This window comes from Astyanax mexicanus, unplaced genomic scaffold (assembly GCF_023375975.1).
Source record: "Astyanax mexicanus isolate ESR-SI-001 unplaced genomic scaffold, AstMex3_surface scaffold_43, whole genome shotgun sequence".
NCBI classification, from domain to species: Eukaryota; Metazoa; Chordata; class Actinopteri; order Characiformes; family Acestrorhamphidae; genus Astyanax; species Astyanax mexicanus.
In genome coordinates this window covers 5,164-22,200 of record NW_026040053.1, presented here as the reverse complement: position 1 = coordinate 22,200, position 17,037 = coordinate 5,164, and the positions used below count along the sequence as shown (strand labels likewise).

Here is a 17,037-nt window from a genome sequence, read left to right as displayed (position 1 = left end):
TACACACACTATACACACACACACACACTAAACACACACTATACACACACACACACACACACACTACACACACACTACACACACACACACTACACACACTACACACACACACACTACACACACTATACACACACACACTAAACACACACTATACACACACTATACACACACACTACACACACTATACACACACACACACTACACACACTATACACACACTATACACACACACACACACTATACACACACACACACTAAACACACACTATACACACACACACACTACACACACTATACACACACACACACACACACACTACACACACTATACACACACACACACTATACACACACACACACACTAAACACACACTATACACACACACACTACACACACTATACACACACACACACTATACACACACTATACACACACACACACACTACACACACACACTACACACACACTACACACACTATACACACACACACTACACACACTATACACACACACACACACTAAACACACACTAAACACACACTATACACACACTATACACACACACACACTACACACACTATACACACACTATACACACACACACACACTATACACACACACACACTAAACACACACTATACACACACTACACACACTACACACACTATACACACACACACACACACACACACACTACACACACTATACACACACACACACTATACACACACACACACACTAAACACACACTATACACACACACACACACACACTACACACACTATACACACACACACACACACACACTACACACACTATACACACACACACACTACACACACTATACACACACACACACACACACACTACACACACTATACACACACTATACACACACACACACACTACACACACTATACACACACACACACACACACTACACACACTATACACACACTATACACACACTATACACACACACACACTACACACACTATACACACACACACACACACACTACACACACTATACACACACACACACACACTATACACACACACACACACTATACACACATTATACACACGCTATCTACACATTTACGTGTGTAATCTGTGTGCATGTATAATCTGTATATGTGTAAAATCTGTGTCTGTAATCCGTGCGTATGTATAATCTGTGTGTGTATAATCTATATACGTGTATAATCTGTGTGTATAATCTGTGTGCAGGTGGTGTGCGGGCAGAACTGCACGTTTGTGATCCAGGCGAATGGGACGGTATCTGCGTGTGGAGAGGGGAGTTACGGGCGGTTGGGTCAGGGAAACTCAGACGATCTTCACGTTCTTACAGTAATCTCAGCTCTGCAAGGTACCCATAATCCCTCAGTCTCACACTCACGATTATTACTCTTTACACCTAATTAGGGCTGTATAATTTTGGAAAACCTGAGGACAGCAAAACTACAGTAATTGTCTCTTTAATCAACATTTAAATGCTTTTTAAAAGGTAAATAAGAGCGTTTGTTTTTCTGGGATTAAAAGTGTGAATTCAGCTGTAACTGGAAATATCTGCACTGATAAACTGTGCTGGACTGAGGAGCACAGCTTTACACACGTGCTCACGTTTACAAGCACGTGCCCAACCATGTGGATGGAGGTCATGCGGTTACTTCGTATTTACTCCTGCCCCTCCCCCTCTCGCTTATCTACTTCTTGTGCCAAGAATCAAAACATTAAACATGACGTTTTTGTTTTAATTGCGTTAAGTGATGTACGTTTGTGTGTGTGTGTGTGTGTGTGCAGGGTTTGTGGTGACCCAGCTGGTGACCTCGTGTGGTTCTGATGGTCACTCGATGGCGCTGACGGAGAGCGGCGAGGTGTTCAGCTGGGGGGACGGAGATTACGGTAAACTCGGCCACGGAAACAGCGACCGCCAACGCCGCCCACGCCAGATAGAAGCACTGCAGGGAGAGGAGGTCGTACAGGTCAGTCTGATTATAGTGGGTGCAGGTGAATTATGGGAGTTGTAGTGAGGTACAGTAATGCAGTATATTTTGTGTAGCTGTATGATGTCATGTATGATGTGTGTGTGTGTGTGTGTACAGATGTCGTGTGGGTTTAAACACTCGGCGGTGGTGACGGCGGACGGAAAGCTCTTCTCCTTTGGTAATGGAGATTACGGCAGACTGGGCCTCGGGAACACCTCCAACAAAAAACTACCAGAGAGAGTCACTGCCCTCGAAGGTCAACAAGTTGGACAGGTACACACACACACACACACACACACACACACTACATAAACACACACTACATAAACACACACATTTAAATAAATAAACATGGGGCGTGGCCAGCAACAGCCTATTATTAGCATAAAAGGGACAGAGCCCTTTAACGGCTCATTCTAAAAGGGACTGAAACTGGTAAGAATAGAGTGTATGGCAATAGTGATGTAATAGTGCTATTGTGTGGTAATGGTGATGATGTGATAGTGTGGTGTATGGTTATGGTGATGTAATAGTGCGAGTGTGTGCAGGTGGCATGTGGGCTGAATCACACTCTGGCGGTTTCGGCTGACGGTTCGACGGTCTGGGCGTTTGGAGACGGAGATTACGGAAAACTGGGTCTCGGAAATTCAACCGCCAAATCCTCACCTCAGGTACCTGATCAACCTCCTAACACACACTCAGCCAATCAGATTTATTAATGCAGCACTAACGTGTGTGTGTGTGTGTGTGTGTGTGTAGAAGGTGGATGTTCTGTGTGGTTTGGGGATTAAGAAGGTGGCGTGTGGAACGCAGTTCTCCGTGGCTTTGACCAAAGATGGAAATGTTTACTCTTTTGGGCAAGGTAAGATTATATTACACCTATATACTGAAATAAACAAATACAATATACAAATAAATATATAATAAATACAGTGCTGAAAATAAGTACTTGATATGCGTCTGATTTTGCAAGTTTTTCCAATCTATAAAGAAAATGAGTAGAATTATAAGACAACTAGGGGTGGGCGATATGGCTCTAAAATAATATCACGATTTTTCATGGTATTTTTTTTATAACGATACTCTTGGTGATATGATAAAACACTGAATTTTAAAAAATATATTTCAAGAATACACTACTGGAACTTTACACATGCATTTTTGGACAAGCTGGGAGATTCGGAAGCATCACTGAAAGCAGAACGACAGACAGACACTCCTTTGGCTGTGTTTTTCGGGTCATTGTCATGCCAGAAGATCCCGCCACGTCCGCTCGACTTGTGTTGTGTCCTGTAGAGGAAAGCATCACCACAGTGTATGACGCTTCCACCCCCACGCTTCAAAGTTGGGACTGTGTTCTTTGGGTTGTGCTTGAGATCTGTGAGAGACAGAATTCTTGCAGGGTGGTAGATGATCAAATGCTTACTGATTGATTAAAAATCACACAATGTGATTTTCTGAATTTATTATTTTTTTACTGAATTTATTAGTTCTGAAAACTTGCAAAACCACCAGTGTAACAAATTTATTTTTTCCACTGTGTTTATAAATATACAGAAATAAATTGTTTGTTTGTGTAATCATAATAGTTCCAATAATATAAATATTGTGGTTGGTGTGGTGCAGTGGATAACACCACTACTTGAGCCAGTGAGCTCTACCACCTCATTAGAGAGACTGGGGTTCAATTCCTGTTCTGGGTGACTGGATTCTGCACTACACCCTGGGCAAGACTCCCAGTTCTGTAATAGGAATTAACATTGTAATTCAGATAAATGTAATATATGTAAATATAAATGTAAATAATATTACAGATCGGCTGATTGGACTTCCAGAGGGGCGGGCGCGCAATCACAACCGCCCCCAGCAGATCCCCGCCCTCACGGGCGTGTTCATTCTGGACGTGGCGGTGGGGGCGGAGCATTCCCTCGCTCTCTCGTCCACGGGGGACGTTTACGCCTGGGGGAGCAACTCAGAGGGACAGGTACCCAAACATCTGATAAACATCTGCAGATACAGATCTGAGGATTAGGATCAATGATAATAGATAAGATAAGATAAGATAGCACTTTAATGATAGCAAAGGAAATTGCCAGTGTCACAGTACTGAACATATTGCACACATAATTACAAAACATACATTAAAAGAATAAATACAACAAAAGTTAAAGAACTATTAACACTCAAAATAAACATAAAAATAAGCATGGCTAATGAGGGTATTTTAAGGGTATTCAGAAGCAGCATATGATTTATTGCAGTTGGAAAATAGATAAATGTAAAAACTAGGAGCATTAGGAACATAGGAGTGAAATTTTATCAAAAACATCAGATCAGATTAAAAGAATAACAGTAAAATAATAGTAAAATGAGTGCCTCTGATGATAATAGCACACACAATAATAATAATACTAATAAAATATAGGATGACAGCAGTAGGTTGAATCAGCAAAGTTCAGAAAGTAGGAGATCAGTAGTGATATGTGTAATATGGTTGTGTAATGTGTGTGTGTGTTTACTGTAGCTCGGCCTCGGTCACACAAACCACGTGCGAGAGCCCACGCTCCTCACCGCTCTGCAGGGTAAGAACATCCAGCAGATCTCTGCAGGACGCTGCCACAGCTCCGCCTGGAGCGCACCATCTGTACCACCCAGAGCACCAGGTACACACTCACTAATTACCTTACTGTACCACTGGGTACCATTTAAAAAAATAAAGAAAAGAAATTATACAGTTACCAGTTTAATACTTTGAATTTGGTTCCGATACCCAAACCATACTTGTTTTGTATTGTAATTAGGGCTGCCACGATTAGTCTATATAATCGACTATGTAGATTATTTAAATTTGTCGACTAATTAATTAATTTGTAACAGTACACAAAGTGCTGGAGACAAAAGCGCCCAAAAGTCTCCAAAAGTGCCCAAACACAACAGATTACATATTAAATCACTAAATATCTGTAATTTCCATGTTTATACAACATTCATGGGCGAGAGTCCCAGGCTATGATGCTACCACCACCATGCATGACTGTAAGCAACAGACATTTTTCACGAGACATGGTTCCAGGAATCCATGCTCTTGGAGACTAGATGGTCTTCAGTAAACTGTTTCAGGCTTTATTGTGCATCAGCTTCAGAAGAGGCTTTCTTCAAGGACAGAATCATGCAGACAGGGTTGATGCAGTGTGTGGTGTCTTGACTAGAAACTCAATGGTTTTATTGTGATGAAAATTGTTTCTCTTCAGTTTTTTCTGTTTATGATTATTTAATAGTCATCAGTGTTCGATTAAATAGTATTTTATTGATTTTTCACCCAAATATGGCAGGCTCGTCGGTGCCGCTGCAGCTGGGTCTGCCAGTCTGTGTGCCCCCTCAGTACAGCAGTCTGAGAGACGTCAGTATGGAGGCACTGCGCGCCAGACTCCGCCTACTTTATCACTTCTCTGATCTCATGTATTCCTCATGGAGACTCCTCAACCTCAGCCCCAACAACCAGGTACCACCTGTACCACCCTCACTATACCACCTGTACCACCCTCACCTGTACCACCCTCACTATACCACCTGTACCACCCTCACCTGTACCACCCTCACTATACCACCTGTACCCCCCTCACCTGTACCACCCTCACTATACCACCCTCACTATACCACCTGTACCACCCTCACCTGTACCACCCTCACTATACCACCTGTACCACCCTCACCTGTACCACCCACACTATACCACCTGTACCACCCTCACTATACCACCTGTACCACCCTCACCTGTACCACCCTCACTATACCACCTGTACCACCCTCACCTGTACCACCCACACTATACCACCTGTACCACCCTCACTATACCACCTGTACCACCCTCACCCACACAATCACCCACATTATACCACCTGTACCACTCACTCTCAACCTCACAATCACACTCACTATACCACCTGTACCAACCTCACCATCACCTGCACCACCCTCACTATACCACTCACACCTGTACCACCCACTCTATACCACCTGTACCACCCTCACTATACCACCTGTACCACCCTCACCCACACAATCACCCACATTATACCACCTGTACCACTCTCAACCTCACAGTCACACTCACTATACCACCTGTACCAACCTCACCATCACCTGTACCACCCTCACTATACCACTCACACCTGTACCACCCTCACTATACCACCCTCATATCACTGTACCACCCTTACTAAACCCCCAACAACCAGGTACCACCCCCACCATCTCTGTACCACCTGTACCATTCTCACCCACACTGTACCACCCTCACACCACCCTTCTTAAACCCCCAACAACCAGGTACCACCTGTACCACCCTCACCATCACTGTACCACCCTCACTAAACCCCAACAACCAGGTACCACCATCACCCATACTATACCACCTGTACCACCCTCACTCGCCCAGGTTGTTGCTGTACAGGAGAAAGTGTAATTTAGCAAATGCAGCTCTGGAAAAAACTAAGAGAGCACTTAAAAATGATGAGTTTCTTTGATTTTACCAAATTAAAAACCTCTGGAATATAATCAAGAGGAAGATGGATGATCACAAGCCATCAAACCACCAAACTGAACTGCTTGAATTTTTACACCAGGAGTAAAGCAGCATAAAGTTATCCAAAAGCAGTGTGTAAGACTGGTGGAGGAGAACATGATGCCAAGATGCATGAAAAAAACTGTGATTAAAAACCAACCAGGATTATTCCACCAAATATTGATTATTTCTGAACTCTTAAAACTTTATGAATATGAACTTGTTTTCTTTGCATTATTTGAGGTCTGAAAGTTCTGCATCTTTTTTGTTATTTCAGTCATTTCTCATTTTCTGTAAATAAATGCTCTAAATGAGAATATTTTTATTTGGAATTTGGGAGAAATGTTGTCTGTAGTTTATAGAATAAAACAACAATGTTCATTTTACTCAAACATAAACCTATAAATAGCAAAATCAGAGAAACTGATTCAGAAATAAATTTTATTTTATTTTTTTATTTTATTTTCATTTATTTTTTATCGAGAGCTGTATGATAGATGTGATTTATTATATATGTGAATGTGATTATAGTGATGTTTATCTGTTACAGAGCTGTACGTCTCATTATAATCCCGGGACGTGGGGTATAGTTCAGGGGCAGCTCCGCCCCCTGCTGGCCCCGCGGGTGTATATGCTGCCGATGGTGAGGTCGATCGGTAAAACCATGGTGCAGGGCAAGAACTACGGCCCTCAGATCACCGTGAAGAGAATCTCCACCCGGTCAGAACCGCACCACTCAGCCTCACTACACACTGTGATAGTGTAAAACTGTCAATTATTTTGATTAATAGTTATAACTGTGATTAATATAATTCTCTGTGCAGTGTTTATCATAGTGTACGCTATTAATCTCAGTGTTTTCTATTCTTCAGAGTGTACACTATTACAATATATGCTGTTTATCACAGTATATGGTTTAATCACAGTATTTGCTATATGCTACAATGTATATAATTAATCACTGTGTACGCTGTCTCATAGTATACACTATCACAGTATAGTTTTATTATAGTATACAGTATTTGAGTTAATTAGTTATTACAGTGTACTTTCTCTTTTCCTCACTCGCACTGCGCTCTCTCTTATGCTGCTCCCTCTCTCTCGCACTGCTGTCTTCTCTCTTTTTCACGCTGTTTTCTCTCTCGCACATCTCCATCTCATGCCTCTCTCTTTCTCGTTCTGCTCTCTCTTTCGCACTGCTCTCTCTCTCTCGCTGCTCTTTCTCTTGTGCAGCTCTTTCTCTCTCTCTCTCTCACACTGCTGTCTTGTATCTTTTTCACCCTGTTTTCTCTCTCACACTTTTTCTTTCTTGTGCTGCTCTCTCTTTCTCTCTCGCTGCTCTTTCTCTCTCTCTTTCTCTCTCTCTCACACTGCTGTCTTGTATCTTTTTCACCCTGTTTTCTCTCTCGCACTTTTTCTTTCTTGTGCTGCTCTCTCTTTCTCTCTCTCTCTCTCTCTCGCTGCTCTTTCTCTTGTGCTGCTCTCTCTTTCTCTCTCGCTGCTCTTTCTCTTGTGCTGCTCTTTCTCTCTCTCTCTCTCTCTCTCTCTCACACTGCTGTCTTGTATCTTTTTCACCCTGTTTTCTCTCTCGCACTTTTTCTTTCTTGTGCTGCTCTCTCTTTCTCTCTCTCTCTCTCTCTCTCTCTCACTGCTCTTTCTCTTGTGCTGCTCTCTCTTTCTCTCTCGCTGCTCTTTCTCTTGTGCAGCTCTTTCTCTCTCTCTCTCTCACACTGCTGTCTTGTATCTTTTTCACCCTGTTTTCTCTCTCGCACTTTTTCTTTCTTGTGCTGCTCTCTCTTTCTCTCTCTCGCTGCTCTTTCTCTTGTGCTGCTCTCTGTTTCTCTCTCGCTGCTCTTTCTCTTGTGCTGCTCTTTCTCTCTCTCTCTCTCTCTCTCTCTCTCTCACTGCTGTCTTGTATCTTTTTCACCCTGTTTTCTCTCTCGCACTTTTTCTTTCTTGTGCTGCTCTCTCTTTCTCTCTCTCTCTCTCTCTCTCTCGCTGCTCTTTCTCTTGTGCTGCTCTGTCTTTCTCTCTCTCGCTGCTCTTTCTCTTGTGCTGCTCTTTCTCTCTCTCTCTCTCTCTCTCTCACACTGCTGTCTTGTATCTTTTTCACCCTGTTTTCTCTCTCACACTTTTTCTTTCTTGTGCTGCTCTCTCTCTCTCTCTCTCTCTCTCTCTCTCTCTCTCTCTCGCTGCTCTTTCTCTTGTGCTGCTCTGTCTTTCTCTCTCTCGCTGCTCTTTCTCTCTCTCTCTCTCTCACACTGCTGTCTTGTATCTTTTTCACCCTGTTTTCTCTCTCGCACTTTTTCTCTCTTTTGTAGTGCTCTCTTTTTTGCACTGCTCTCTCTCTCGCTGTTCAGTTCTACAGTGCTTTATCAGCATTAATGTAATAAGCAACACTATTGCCAAAGCATATAACAGAAAACGCAAAAAAAATAATAGAAAGATTACATACATTCAATTACAACAACAGAACTTTACATATTTGCAGGATTAACAATTATTATTTTTATTGATAATGATCATTTACAATAAAAGGAAATAAGAGCGTTGAGACTTAAATTGTAATAATAAGCAATACATCTGTAATATTAGACATGAGTTATAGTCAATTATATTGATTATCTCTCTCTCTCTCTCTCTCTGGATCTTTCTCTCTTAGTTCAGTTTGCTTTATTGACATGAGAAAATTACATTTATTGTCAAAGCATTTCAGACAAACAGTACAGATATAGACTAATGGGAATATAATATAGAAATGTATATATACCTATATATACATATACATATACATACATACATATACATACATATAATCTGTTTAAAAAAAAAAAGTGTCCAACCAGCATGGGATGGTACTGTATGTCTTTAACATGATGAATTTTCAAGCGTTTTAGTAGAAAAAGAAGAATCTGTGTACAATTAGAGGATAACATCAACAGTATGGCTGTTTTTAAGTCATTTGAATGAAAGGAAATCAGTGTAAACGTTGTTCTCTCTCAGTGGGAGGAAGTGTAAGCCGATCTTCGTGCAGATCGCTCGGCAGGTGGTGAAGCTGAACGCGTCGGATCTCAGGCTGCCGTCTCGAGCCTGGAAGGTGAAGCTGGTGGGGGAGGGGGCGGACGATGCGGGGGGCGTGTTCGACGATACCATCACGGAGATGTGCCAGGTACTGTCCAATCACAGCTCATCATTCTCATTCAAACTTTCTAAACATTATAATTAAAAAAAAAATATATATATATATATATATAGTTTCTGCAGTAAATAAGGGGTAATCTATTAGTTTATATATTTAGTTATATATATATATAATGTGCGTGTGTGTGTGTAGGAGCTGGAGACGGGCGTGGTGGATCTGCTCATCCCCTCCCCCAACGCCACGGCGGAGGTCGGCTACAACCGAGACCGGTAACACTGTTTAATCATAGAGTTTAATTTTATATATTTATAATTCAGCACCTTAATGCTAATGAAGCCCTTTTTATATTAATATCTGTTTAGATTTCTACTGAACCCATCAGCTTGTCTGGAGGAACATTTGCTGCAGTTTAAGTTCCTGGGGATTCTGATGGGCGTGGCCATCCGCACCAAGAAGCCGCTGGACCTGCACCTGGCGCCGCTGGTGTGGAAGCAGCTGTGCTGTATCCCGCTCACGCTGGAGGACCTGGAGGAGGTGGACCTGCTGTACGTCCAGACCCTCAACAGCATCCTGCACCTGGAGGACACCAGCATCACCGAGCAGAACTTCCACGAGGTACCGCAACTCAACCCCAACTCAACCCATTCCTAACTCGAAACCAACCTACACCAACTCAGGCCCTATCCAAACCAACCACAACTCATCCCCGACTCATCCCATCCACAACCCCAACTCAACCACAACTCAAACACAATCCCAAACCAACCCACTGTAATCCAAACCCAACCCAAACACAACTCAACCCCAAACCAAACCAACCCCAATTTAAACAAAACTCAAACCATCCCAAGCTCAACCAACCACAACTCAACCCCAACACATCCCTAACTCAACCCTAAACCAACCCAAACTAACCTTATTTTAACCCAAATCCACTCCAACCCCAACTTAAACACAATTCAAACCATTCCCAAGTCAACCAACCACAACTCAACCCCAACCCAAACCCAACTCAACGTACAGAACTTTAATGTTGAATTTTTATACACACTTTTACAGTCCCACTCATATATAAAATACTAGTCAGATGTTTGGACATTATTTCTTTTTTTCCTACATGTAAATGAAAAGTAAAGTGATGCAGACAATGAAGGAAAATAATGAAAAAACACTGAATTTAAGGCGTGTCCAAACGTTTCACTGGTGCTGTTTATATTGATTACATGTTCTGATCTAAATGAATCACATTCATCACTTTTTTATTGGTAAGAAATGATTTTTAACTGTACAATTACAAACAATTTATGCAGAGGAGCAAATGAATGATTACCTGTTAACATAGTGTTAAAACCCTTTATTTCATACATTAACAAACATATATACATCATACAATCAACAAACAAACACACTGCAGTTCACCTGTGATGCATTAATCGAGAATTAATTTAATTTTTATCCATCACAATAAGAAATATATCCACAAAAATGTTGTTCTTGGTAGAATTGTGCTGCTGGATCTTCTGTTTTGTGTTTTTTTTTTCTTCACTTGACCCGTTCAGGAAGATGATACACAAGTTAGATGTGACGTGATGTTTCACTTACTTTCTTGAGATAACAGAGCTAAATTTTTGTCAAGTTTTTGCCATTCAACATAAATATTACTGATAGAAAAGATATATATATTTATTTATTTTTTTTACTTCTTAAAGCTGACTCCACCTTTAGCTCAAATGAGAAAAATAGATGGGAGGGGTAGTTTGGGAGGGTCACTGGGTGATGTATGGGTTTATGGGTGGGACAGGGAGGGGCACTGGGTGATAAAAGCGTTTTTTTAAAGGTTAAAAATATGATTTATTTGTACTTTCTCCTGGTTTCTGTTGCAGATGATTCCTCTGGACTCGTTTGTGGGTCAGAGCGCTGACGGGAAAATGGTACCCATAATTCCCGGAGGAAACAGCATCCCGCTGACCTTCTCCAACAGGAAGGAGTACGTGGAGCGAGCTATAGAGTACCGACTCCACGAAATTGACCGTCAGGTGCGTTTAATACTCGTCTCAAAAAAATGTTCACTTTTGCGTAAATATTTTATTTGTACGTTTTTTCATGGGAAACACTGAATAAACAACACTTTAATACAAACACAAAGTAGAGTATTCAGTGTGTAGCTAGAGTATAACAGTGTAGTTAATTAGAGCTTTACCTGCAGGACCATCACTGCTTTACTTAAGAAACTAAAGGTAAAGGTGATTGGTGCGTCTCCAGACCTAAACCCTGTTGAGCTCCTGTGGGGCATCCTGAAACTAAAATGTGGAGGAGAACAAGCTCTCTAACCTCCATTTCCAATAGAGTTAAAAGCAGTGCTTGATACTTCTTTTAGGGTTTTTTTCTTAGGGGTGTCTCACTTTAGTTGCAGTGGTTTAGACATTAATGTCTGTGTGTTATGTTAGTGTAAATTTACTGTTCCTTCAAAATAATTAACATAACACACAGACATTAATGTCTAAACCACTGCAACTAAAGTGAGACACCCCTAAGAAAAAACCTAAACTAATTATCCAGCACTGCTTTGAACTCTTTTGGGAATGGATGTTAGCCTCTTAACACGCCCTGGCGGGCCATAAAAATATGATATTTAATATCTGGCTGTGTTTATGAATACTTATAGGTTCAATATAGACACCAAATATACCATTTTAAAGCTTAGAATCTCTGCTTTTCTGATCATCTATCTATCCTATTTAGCTGTATCTCCTTTCAGAAAATAAATATTTAGGGTGAAATATGCCTTTTATGAAAGTTATGAAAAATTATTTTTTTATATTTGCGTTTTTCGTACGTCCATATTTGATCGAATGCGGACATGTCATACACAATTCGAACCGTCTGCCCCTCCGGATTTCGGAACTTTTACTGTAGGACTTTTACTGAATTAGAGCCAAAAGTGTGTTACACTGTGTGTTTAGAGTTTAAATCTGCTCGTGTTTCGCTTTTTGTTTACCTCAGGACACTCGAGACACACACCCAACCCCCTCCAGCGCTTCCCCCACACTCTTACCTTCAAAACGCCTCCAAACTTAAGAAAATTCATCAATCCAGTCACCAGTAATTTTCACATATATCCAACCAGTGCCTGAAATAATTTGAGGCAGAAAAAAATAATATCAACTGCAGATTTCTGTTTGTAGAGGAGTAGACCACACAAAAACAGCCTTATTACTGCAAAATGAGTTATTAAAGTGGTAGATTTTATTATTATAAAGTTTCCAGTCCTTTGGAGAAAGAATAGCCATTACTGCTTCAAATCACTATAACTTCTAACCAGTAAAAGATAGCAGTTTATAATTTTATATTATAGCAAAATATAGAGCTGCCAAAACCCTTCTTCCATATAAATAGTTCATTTTATATGGCTTAAAATCAAAAAATAAAATAGAAAATCTGAAAAGTGCCTAAAAAATGTTCCTGGTTTTTACCATATTTTGGCCATTACATGTTCAATTGAATAATTAAAGTGTCTTAAATGAATTGTGTAAAGGCTTCTAAGTGATATTAATTCATAGAATTGACTCTAAATAATTTAATATTAGAGTGATAAGCCTTTAAATGTGAGTATGTAATTTCAGGCGGAAAATGGTCAAAATAGGCTTGGAGCTTAAGAGGTTAGAGAGCTTGTTCTCCTCCACCTTTTAATTTGAGGATGCCCCCCAGGAGCTCAACAGGGTTTAGTTCTGGAGACGTTCCAATCCATCACCTTTACTTTTAGTTTCTTAAGTAAGGAAGTGATCGTCTTGCAGGTAAAGCTCTAATAAACTACAGCTCTTGTTGTATAGTGACAGATTTACTTCCTTGTATCTGGAGAGGTTTTGAACCCTTTGGAGACGCCCAGTGGACACCTAATATAATGCAGTGTAGCTCCTCAATGCTTTATTGTATATTTTTCAAATTTTGTAATTTGTTTCTCAAGACCCTTCTGAATCAGGAAATGTAGAGAATGACTGATTTTTTTTATCACAAACATCCATACACACATTGTAACTCCAAATATAACTTTTTTTTTTTTTTTTACACTTTTTGTTCTGCATTTGATGTTCTCAAATGGAAGCTAAATAATGGAAATTAAAGTCTGGAAGTGTTGTCCTAAGTCTCTACTTCAGTTTAAGCTCTGAATGGTCATTGTGCAATATGTAAAACTTAAGATATCCGGTGTTATAGCATAGTAGAGAAAATCACATTAAAATGAGGAAGAAATTGGATCTGCAGTAAGAGGTTAACTGAGGCTTTAGTACACAGGAAATGTGGCCGTGTTGATTTAACACTGCCAAATTTCCTGTGTAAGATCTTCTTTAAATGTTGTTCTGGGTTCTTTTGGGATCTCCTGGATGAGTTCTTCATGCCCTTTTGGAGTCATTTCGTTCGTTTGGTTGGCCGGTCACTCCTGGGAAGGTTCACCAGTGTTCCATTAGTGAATAATAGTGAACCACTGTGGTTCTCTGGAGTCTCAAAGCTTTAGAAATAAATGAGTGTATAATATTTTTCAGACTGATGGATGATTAAGGAGGGGGTTATATTATACGTACTCAGGTTTTGTGTCGGTGTGTTGGTTTCAGGTGGCGGCGGTGCGTGAGGGCATGTCCTGGATCGTGCCGGTTCCTCTCCTGTCACTGCTGACGGCGCGGCAGCTGGAGCAGATGGTGTGCGGGCTGCCGGAGATCAGCGTGGAGGTGCTGAAGAAGGTGGTGCGGTACCGGGAGGTGGAGGAGCAGCAGCAGCTGGTGCAGTGGTTCTGGCAGACGCTGGAGGAGTTCTCCAACGAGGAGCGAGTTCTCTTCATGCGCTTCGTCTCCGGACGCTCGCGCCTCCCCGCCAACACCGCCGACATCTCCCAACGCTTCCAGATCATGAAGGTGGACCGGGTAAGAACCGCTCACACATACACACACATAAACATACATACACATATATACAGCTCTGTTAAAATATATAACATAAAATAAAGAGATAGCACCTCTAGAAAAACCTCTGGAATATAATCAAGAGGAAGATGGATGATCACAAACCATCAAACCACCAAACTGAACGGCTTGAATTTTTACACCAGGAGTAAAGCAGCATAAAGTTATCCAAAAGCAGTGTGTAAGACTGGTGGAGGAGAACATGATGCCAAGATGCATGAAAAAAAAAACTGTGATTAAAAACCAACCAGGATTATTCCACCAAATATTGATTATTTCTGAACTCTTAAAACTTTATGAATATGAACTTGTTTTCTTTGCATTATCTGAGGTCTGAAAGTTCTGCATCTTTTTTGTTATTTCAGTCATTTCTCATTTTCTGTAAATAAATGCTCTAAATGAGAATATTTTTATTTGTAATTTGGGAGAAATGTTGTCTGTAGTTTATAGAATAAAACAACAATGTTCATTTTACTCAAACATAAACCTATAAATAGCAAAATCAGAGAAACTGATTCAGAAACTGAAGTGATCTCATTTTTTTTTTTTTTACAGAGCTGTATTAAACACATCTTCTGTATTGTAGATTAATACTAAACTCATCCAAACTATGAATAAAAACATATTAAATTATTTAGTAAACCAAAAAAATATATTAAACCAGAACATGTTTTATATTTTACATTCTTTAAAGTTGTAAAAACTCATTTTAGTGTAGTTTTTGTCATCTCTCTTCTTCACAATCGGAATTTTAGAAAAAAAAAAAAGCAATCTTTTCTTAATTTTCTGATTTTACCATTTTTGCATTTTGCAAGTTGGATTATTCTATTTGCGAAAGGCTGAAATAAAAAAAACTAGATAGATTTTTAAAAAATTGCATGAAAACTCATTTGTTCTTCACTATACTGAATGGAAAAAAGGTTTTGGTCAGTGTAATGTCTGAGTTAAATTTGTTTGACCGTTTCAGGTTAAATTTGAACATAGAAAATTGGGTATAAGACTTAATAATTTCATTTTTATCCATTTACTTTGGTGAAGAAGAAATCTGATCTGTTTTTCCAAACAGAATTTGAGAAAAAAAAAACTTCTTTTCCAATCTGATGGTTTAATTAAAGTTACTTTTTAATTTTTTTTTACTTTTCATTTTTCCTGAAATTCTAAATGTGATGTGCATAAATAAAAAAATAAAAAAATTAAATTGAGGGTAAAATCTCTCTATTATTTAACTCTTACCATTTGGTGTACTATAGAAGAAATGTAAGAGTCAGAGTCATTAATTTACTTTTTTTTTTATTTTTTTTTATTTTTTTACTAATTTTAAACATTTTTACTGCAGCTTGATACGGTCAAAAAATTAAGCTTTTAAACTTTACTCTGACCTTCTCTGCTTTATATTTTAAATTTTTTGTTTTTGTGTTTATTAATGTGACTCTTGTTTATCTGAGCGTCGCAGAACCGTATATAAAAATGTATTAAACCTGATTAAACTATTTTTTAAATATTTTTCTCTCTGCAGCCGTACGACAGTCTTCCCACCTCTCAGACCTGTTTCTTCCAGCTCCGCCTCCCGCCCTATTCCAGCCAATCGCTGATGGCGGAGCGTCTGCGCTACGCTATAAATAACTGCCGCTCTATCGACATGGACAACTACATGCTGTCCCGCAACGTGGACAACGCCGAGGGCTCGGACACGGATTACTAACCCCGCCCCCCCCCCCCCCCCCCCCCCGAGCAGCAGGACGTCCGGCGGGCGGGGTCACTTTTAAACTCGCAGTTTTTCATTTAAACCCAAAAACACCATTTTATTTCACTTTTTCTTTGTTTTTTTATCAGTTTTAAGCAGTGGAGCGAAGGAGGGCCAGAGCATCAATTAGAAAATATTACATTTTCTACACTTTTCTCTCTTTAAACTCATCTGTCTTCATTTCTTTGGCTCCACCCCTTTTTTTCAGGTTTTTCTGCATGAACATTTGTTTATTTAATTTGGAGAAAATGTATAAAATGATTTATTGAAAAAAAAGGAAACGATATTGTACATTGTGTAAAATGCGTCATTTTACTTAAGTGTCCATATTTATTTTGTTTTAATTTTTGAATTGCCTACGCCCAGTTTCATAACGAAACAAATAAAAGCTTCAATATTAAAGAGTCTGTCTTTCTTTCAACTGGGTAAAATTTACATGCAAAAGGAGAATTATTATTTAAGGCATTATAAGAATACAGAACAGCTATAGCCTTGCGTAATTTACAGATTTTGGTGAAAAATAAAAATACTTTTAAAAAGCTTTTTCTGAGTAAAACAGCAAACAATGGACCTTCCTCATGCCATTTCCAACTTATTTGAGTTAAAATCTCAAGAAAAACAAAAGTTTGAAAAATTGAAAAAAA

At 39.7% G+C, this 17,037-nt stretch overlaps 1 protein-coding gene and 1 long non-coding RNA gene across 7 annotated transcripts in view; one reads left to right on the top strand and one right to left on the bottom strand.

Annotated features, from left to right (window-relative positions):
* Window positions 1–16,795, top strand: part of herc1 (HECT and RLD domain containing E3 ubiquitin protein ligase family member 1) — a 110,927-nt gene extending 94,132 nt beyond the window's left edge. For all 5 annotated transcript variants that reach the window (XM_049473670.1, XM_049473669.1, XM_049473668.1 and 2 more), the window contains exons 64-78: window positions 1,234–1,372; window positions 1,807–1,988; window positions 2,109–2,264; window positions 2,540–2,662; window positions 2,751–2,853; window positions 3,806–3,975; window positions 4,516–4,654; window positions 5,324–5,493; window positions 7,106–7,275; window positions 9,559–9,724; window positions 9,890–9,966; window positions 10,060–10,312; window positions 11,581–11,733; window positions 14,305–14,610; window positions 16,166–16,795. In XM_049473670.1, the coding sequence (XP_049329627.1) occupies window positions 1,234–1,372; window positions 1,807–1,988; window positions 2,109–2,264; window positions 2,540–2,662; window positions 2,751–2,853; window positions 3,806–3,975; window positions 4,516–4,654; window positions 5,324–5,493; window positions 7,106–7,275; window positions 9,559–9,724; window positions 9,890–9,966; window positions 10,060–10,312; window positions 11,581–11,733; window positions 14,305–14,610; window positions 16,166–16,351 (2,493 nt within the window). In that variant the 3' untranslated portion in view covers window positions 16,352–16,795. The remainder of the gene's footprint in view (window positions 1–1,233; window positions 1,373–1,806; window positions 1,989–2,108; window positions 2,265–2,539; window positions 2,663–2,750; window positions 2,854–3,805; window positions 3,976–4,515; window positions 4,655–5,323; window positions 5,494–7,105; window positions 7,276–9,558; window positions 9,725–9,889; window positions 9,967–10,059; window positions 10,313–11,580; window positions 11,734–14,304; window positions 14,611–16,165) is intronic.
* LOC125795225 (uncharacterized) lies at window positions 5,502–6,138 on the bottom strand. 2 transcript variants are annotated; one of them, XR_007434243.1, is made up of 3 exons: window positions 6,032–6,138; window positions 5,751–5,826; window positions 5,502–5,599 (listed from the first exon to the last, which is right to left on the bottom strand). It is a non-coding gene; the product is annotated as an uncharacterized LOC125795225 (long non-coding RNA). The 2 variants fall into 2 exon arrangements; XR_007434242.1 differs by lacking the exon at window positions 5,751–5,826 and adding an exon at window positions 5,652–5,727.
* Window positions 16,796–17,037: the final 242 nt, after the last annotated feature.